The 5,435-nt window shown below is 56.7% G+C and overlaps 2 protein-coding genes across 2 annotated transcripts; both read right to left on the reverse strand.

The window, feature by feature from the left end:
* Positions 1-387: 387 nt before the first annotated feature.
* On the reverse strand, positions 388-1,407 carry P884DRAFT_256067 (uncharacterized protein). Its single transcript, XM_069441040.1, has one exon. The coding sequence runs from the start codon at positions 1,282-1,284 to the stop codon at positions 394-396; it is 891 nt and encodes a 296-aa protein (XP_069300003.1). The 5' UTR covers positions 1,285-1,407; the 3' UTR covers positions 388-393.
* Positions 1,408-2,537: 1,130 nt separating this feature from the next.
* On the reverse strand, positions 2,538-3,395 carry P884DRAFT_193307 (Calcipressin-domain-containing protein; the record flags this gene model as incomplete). Its single annotated transcript, XM_069437744.1, has 1 exon — positions 2,538-3,395. One exon carries the CDS (start codon positions 3,393-3,395, stop codon positions 2,538-2,540), a length of 858 nt encoding a protein of 285 aa, XP_069300004.1.
* Between the last annotated feature and the right edge of the window lie 2,040 nt (positions 3,396-5,435).

Here is a 5,435-nt window from a genome sequence, read left to right on the forward strand (position 1 = left end):
GGGGGGGGGTAATTCTACTCTTGTGACTATACTGATTGTATTGTATGTACGGATTACATAGGTGCATACTAACGCGTATACGCACAGCACAGACATTCAAGGGTGGTTCCGGATAGAGCTTTCAAAGGTTGTAACTTTCAAGAGCGGTTCAGACATAGCGGCCACTGGAGGCATGGATATCGTAAACCCATTTTTGTACACCCTCTACCCATCAACCCACATAACTCCCCTCGTAATATTATACAAATAACGATATTAAGGCGGGATCTCCCGGCATCGTCGGCCGCGCGTCTCTGCCATGCGCTGCTCATCTCCTGTCACGTACATGCTAGTGCAGTGACGCCAGACCAGATCATCCCCATGCATCAACCCCCCCTCTCTCCCCCCCTTTTCTCACCCCATCATGGCCTTCGCGAGCCTCCGCTGCGCCTCGGCGCGAGCCGCTTTGTCCTTGTGGTTCGGACCCCTCGGCCTGTTCCAGATGGGGTCGCGGACGATGCCCTCGGCGCGCCACTTCCTCGGCGGCTTCTTGCCCAGCGCGGCCCACTGCGTCCAGACGCGCTTGCCGCGCCGGAACCACCTCTCCTGCCGCTTCCGCTCCGTCTCCGGGTCCGGTTCCCACTTGGACTTGAGGATCCGCCGGATCGCCTCGGGCGACACCTCGAACTTCTGGGCCAGCACCTCGGTCGTGTACTCCTCTGGGAACTGCTTGTGCAGCATCCGGATGCCGACCAGCGCGTCGGGCGATAGCCTCTTGCGCGGGTTCCAACCCTCCGGGAACTTCTTCTTCAGCGCCTCCTTCTGGATCATCCAGGGTTCTTTTTCTCGCTTGGGCTTGGCCCGGCCGCTCTGTTCCTCGCTCGTTTCTGGTTTAGACGATTGCCTTTTCCCCTTCTTAGTGTTTTCGGTCGGCATGCCTTGGTATTCGATATTGCGCGGCCCGGAGCTCGTTGCCCCTGGAGAAGCTTCTTTCTGCTCAGATGTGGTACAGCTGTCGGCTGTAGGTTGTTGCTGGAGCCCTGCACCCCCATGTTTGCTCGCTCCGCCATCTCCCTCAACAACCTGAGGCGCCCCCGGTGCGCTGCTCCTCGCGCATGACGTATGCAGCGCCTGTGACGCGGTTGTAAATACAGAATTCGTCCTCGCGGTGTATACACGGCTGGGATGGTTCGAGAGCGACTGGTACCGGCCGGCGCGTGGTGTCGTGTTACGCAAAGGAACTTGAATCTGCGCGAGACTTCTCACGAAAATCCGCAACGCTGCTGTCCGACAGGAGCAATCCATGATTGTTTTGAGAGAGAGTTGAGAGCGTGCTGGGGCGCGGAGAATTGCTGATGGGCGATGTTGCGAAGCAGGAATGATTCGCTTGTCGCCCGTCTTGGAAAATTTCCCTTGACCTCGGGCTGGCCTCACGCATTGAATGAGTGGGGATGGCCCCTGGCCTGCAACTTAGTGGACCCACACTGGCACTCTTGGGGAACTAACTACGCGCCAGCTGCAGTCGCCTCTTTACTGCTTGCTATAACTACTGTGTAGTTCGTAGTACTGAAGTACTTCGTAGAGCTCATCAGGTCAGTTTATGGTTGTTCAAACAAAGTAATAATCAAGCTTTCGAAGTAGTCGCAAGCCTGTTTCGTGTTGAGTTAATGCTTTGCTTCCAAGATGAGATACCATGCATTTTTGAAGCGATCTTCAACCCATTACCTGCTCGTTGGGCAGCGACGAGATCAGTATCTACTGCATCACTCTGATTACCACATCGGTACTAATCCACTGCTCGCGATGCATTCCTTGCCATCTCCGCACGTTCATGACGACCACTTTGATTTCCACATAACCTCTGAAAGTCGCATCAACGGAGGTGTAATGGTGGTTTCCGCCGCTCGAAGGAGCATTCACCTGACGTGATCTGGGGCGGTCGTAGAATGGGTCGCGTGGCAGGGGGTTTGAGATCCAAGGGACTGTCACAGAACCTGCGGTGATCAGCCGAACGGGTTGTGTTGGTTGGTCGTGTTTGGGAGTAAGCTGTGTACGCGTTTCGATCTAACCTATTGTTCGGTTTGTGTGTGCTACAGATCCGAGGGTGCCCTGACGGTGTGAAACAAAGATAGGCGCCCTGCATCACTCGGCTGGACTCGGCGCCCCGGCTGATGGCGCCTCTCTGTCTTTGGGCCGTTCACGAAGAAGGAGCCATCCCACATTCAAGTTCACGGAAAGGAAAGGGTGGATCTGCTGGTTGATGAAGATCGTTTCGAGCTATGCCTGCTATACCCCGTCGTACAATGCAACAACGAAAAATGCTTTTCATGACCGCATGCTCCCATGAGTGTGTCAGAATACCCGTAACATCCATTTGTCTGCGGCACCTCTCCCCATCGCACATCCTGGGATCCCAACGCCGACCACCCATTCCCACGGTCCCCAACGCCAATGGCTAATGTGACTTCCCAACTGTAGCAGTAGTGTGGTTTTAAAAGATTCAGAAGAGAGAAAAGAAGACGAAGGAGGGGGTTGTTCTCGGTTATAGAACCCAGCGCTCAAGCATCATGCATCAACTCGATCGGCGGCCGGGCGGTATGCGCCATGATGGGCTTTGGTGCCGAGGGCGCGATCGGGCTGATATCCTCGGGCTCGTCCGTCATGTCGTGGATAACGACACATGGCAGGTCCGGGCTCGCGCCGTTCTCCGGGTTCGGCTGAAACACCAGCGTCGAGCTGCGGCTCCGCTGGGGGCCCCTCCCGCTCTCGGCCGGCGACACGGGCGACGCCGCGTTGCCGCCCGCAGGGTCCGCGTTGTGATGCCTCAGCTTCGCCAGGGCCTCGGCCAGATCCTCAGCATGCACCATCTTGTTTGGCGCGTCCTCCATCCTTTGCTCCCAGCCGTGCGGGGGGCTCGGCGGCGGCGAGATGAAGAAGAGCTTGCCCGCATCCGGCAGCGCGAGGTTGTGCGGTTGCGTCGTGAGCGGGGTCGGCTGGCCAAAGTAGACGCGGCAGCGCTCGCCCATTATAGCTTCGCCATCCCAGATCTGGCGCACCGCGATGGCGTCCTCGTCGCTGTAGAACGAGACAATGATGCGGCTGAGGGATTTCAGCGGGGAGAAGGCGTGAATGCGCGCAGTTTGCGAAATGAGGTCGCGGATCTGCTGGAGGTTGTCCGGAGCGAAGATGTCACGGGATTGGAGGTTGGTGAAGATCAACGTGTTGCAAGGAGGCGTAGGCTTGATAAGCGGCGGGAGGTTGGTCAGGTCGAGGGAAAGATTCGACTTGCGCGAGCGGGTGCTGCTGCCTGTCGAAGAACCTGACGGCGAGGGCCGTAGTTCTGGCGATGGCTGTTGCTGATCCTGCGCATGCTGTGCTGCGCGAAACGGCAGCTCCCGTTGTAGTTGTTGCTCCATTGTAGAAGATACGTAGTCGAGGCGGTCAAATTGATGATAGTTGAAGGTGAAGTTGGATATGGGCGGAAGTCGTGGAGTCGCTCGCTGTTATGACGTTTGTGGTGTGCTTCCTTCAGAAGTCAGGTTTCGAGTTGTGCTTTGACGTCTAGGGAAAAATGCAGACGAAGAGGGAAAGCGGGCATGTGGCGGACTGGATTTTATAACTTACTGGTGTAGGTTGTTCTACGGTTGCGCTGCTGGACGCATGCGTGCAGCAGCTTCCCCTCCCCCCTCCTCCACTCCGGGTTCCGGGGCGATCATGGGCCGCTTGACAAGCCGCAAAGCCCGCCGCCAACTAGGATGTGGGAGGCTGAGTCCCCGACTGGTGAGACCTGCACTGACCTGCCCCGGCTCTCCCGCCCCTGCATAGGTACTTACAGCGTGGCTTCCACGAGCAACTTTTTGCGGGTCCCAAGTTGCCTCACTACCACAAGTAGCAGCAAAGCCTCTCTCTTTGGCCTGATGATCCCTCGTCGGAAAACGGTTGGTTGCAGGGACGTGCCTCGTTCAATTCTCAGCGCTTGTTGCCACTTCGCTCGAGCGACCCGGAGCCAACCCCGCCGAAACGATGGAAGGTTCCAAGACGCCGATGGGGGAGCAGCGGAAGGGTGGAGCCGGCCAGAATGCCTCTGGAGGGCAAAGGGCGCCTTCACAAGCCATGATTGGCCGCTCCGTCTTGGCGTCCTCTCAGCAAAACCGAATTCTGCAATTTGCACAGCCTCGACAGCCTCCTGAGATCTGGGTCTCTTGACAGATGCTATCTGTTGGGAAATCCCAAGTCACACGGAGACCCGTCTCGGATTTCGCATTCCTGTCACGGGCCTCCGCTTGGAAAACCCATCCTACTGCGTAAGGCTCTTGGGGGCCTGAGATTCCAGAAGTACGGAGCCCGGAGCATGGCGGACGGTCACTGCCCCACTGGATGCGTGTGTGCTTGCTGTGTCTCAACAAATCTTTGACTAGATTGTCCGCATCCAGACTGTCAGGCGAGCAGCGCACTCGTGTCGCTTTTCAGTGTCCACCTGTCATGGCTGCTCAGCCTTCCACGCCACCACAAAAGTTGACGAGGTCATACGTGGCATAAGTCAACGATCTCGAGTACAAGAAACGGGTCGAAAAAAAAAAAAAAGAAAAGCTGGTATACGAGTGTTCAGGCAAAGAACCTGGTCAGCAGAGGGACAATCAATTGCGTATCTTACAGAGTAGAATCGTATCGTCCTAGGCTCTCTATGTTCAGTACCCGGCGCCTCATGCCTCTTTGGCACCCCACAGCGCTCGGAACAGCGCGACACGGATTTGACGGTTAACTAGCAGCGGGCCCAGGCGTAGAAAGGAGGCACAGCAGAGGTAGTCGAACCGCGGCCACGGCGCAATGCCATTGTCGAGCTTACTTACTTACACTACGCTTAACGACAGGCGAACGGCTCTTCCAAGCCACCGGGTCATGTCCGTTAACGAGTACGCTGCATGCAGTATGTGCATAAAGAACCTGACAACAGAGAGTCGCGGGCTGAGACCCCCTAAATTATGCAACAAAAATGCTCGGGTGCCTTGCCTAGACTTCCCCGGTTCATCAATGATCAGTGCCATACGCTAGGATTCCCCGACTGCAAAATGCTGGCTATAAAAGTTGCGCAGCCTCTCACCGCAACACTACGTCTATGCCCACCACCTCTCCGCCCCGACGGAGATCTGCCAAGAGAGCCCATCTGATATTCCGCCATGAGAGCCCATTGAGAGGCTCACCGGCTGGGCATTTCTGAACCCCCTCATGGGGGGTTCCACAACTGGTGCACCGCCTTGAAATCTACCGAGGAGAGTTGAGGAGCCAAATGATGGCTTAGACGACCGCGCAATTCCCGTAGAACGCTCTATTCGTCAACCTACAGTACAGATATAATACAGGCCCCCGGCTCCGAAGGGCGGAGCATTTCCTGGTTACGAGCCTTACGGTCACGGAGGTAGCCAGATATACAAGGGGAAGAAAAAGGCGGGGGGGGG

The sequence above is a fragment of the Thermothelomyces heterothallicus genome (genome assembly GCF_042370625.1).
Source record: "Thermothelomyces heterothallicus CBS 202.75 unplaced genomic scaffold P884_scaffold_4, whole genome shotgun sequence".
Classification (NCBI taxonomy): domain Eukaryota; kingdom Fungi; phylum Ascomycota; class Sordariomycetes; order Sordariales; family Chaetomiaceae; genus Thermothelomyces; species Thermothelomyces heterothallicus.

What these genes read in the sequence shown, in the direction of transcription:
- P884DRAFT_256067 (XM_069441040.1), bottom strand. Translation starts at nt 1,284, where the DNA reads ATGGATTGCTCCTGTCGGACAGCAGCGTTGCGGATTTTCGTGAGAAGT.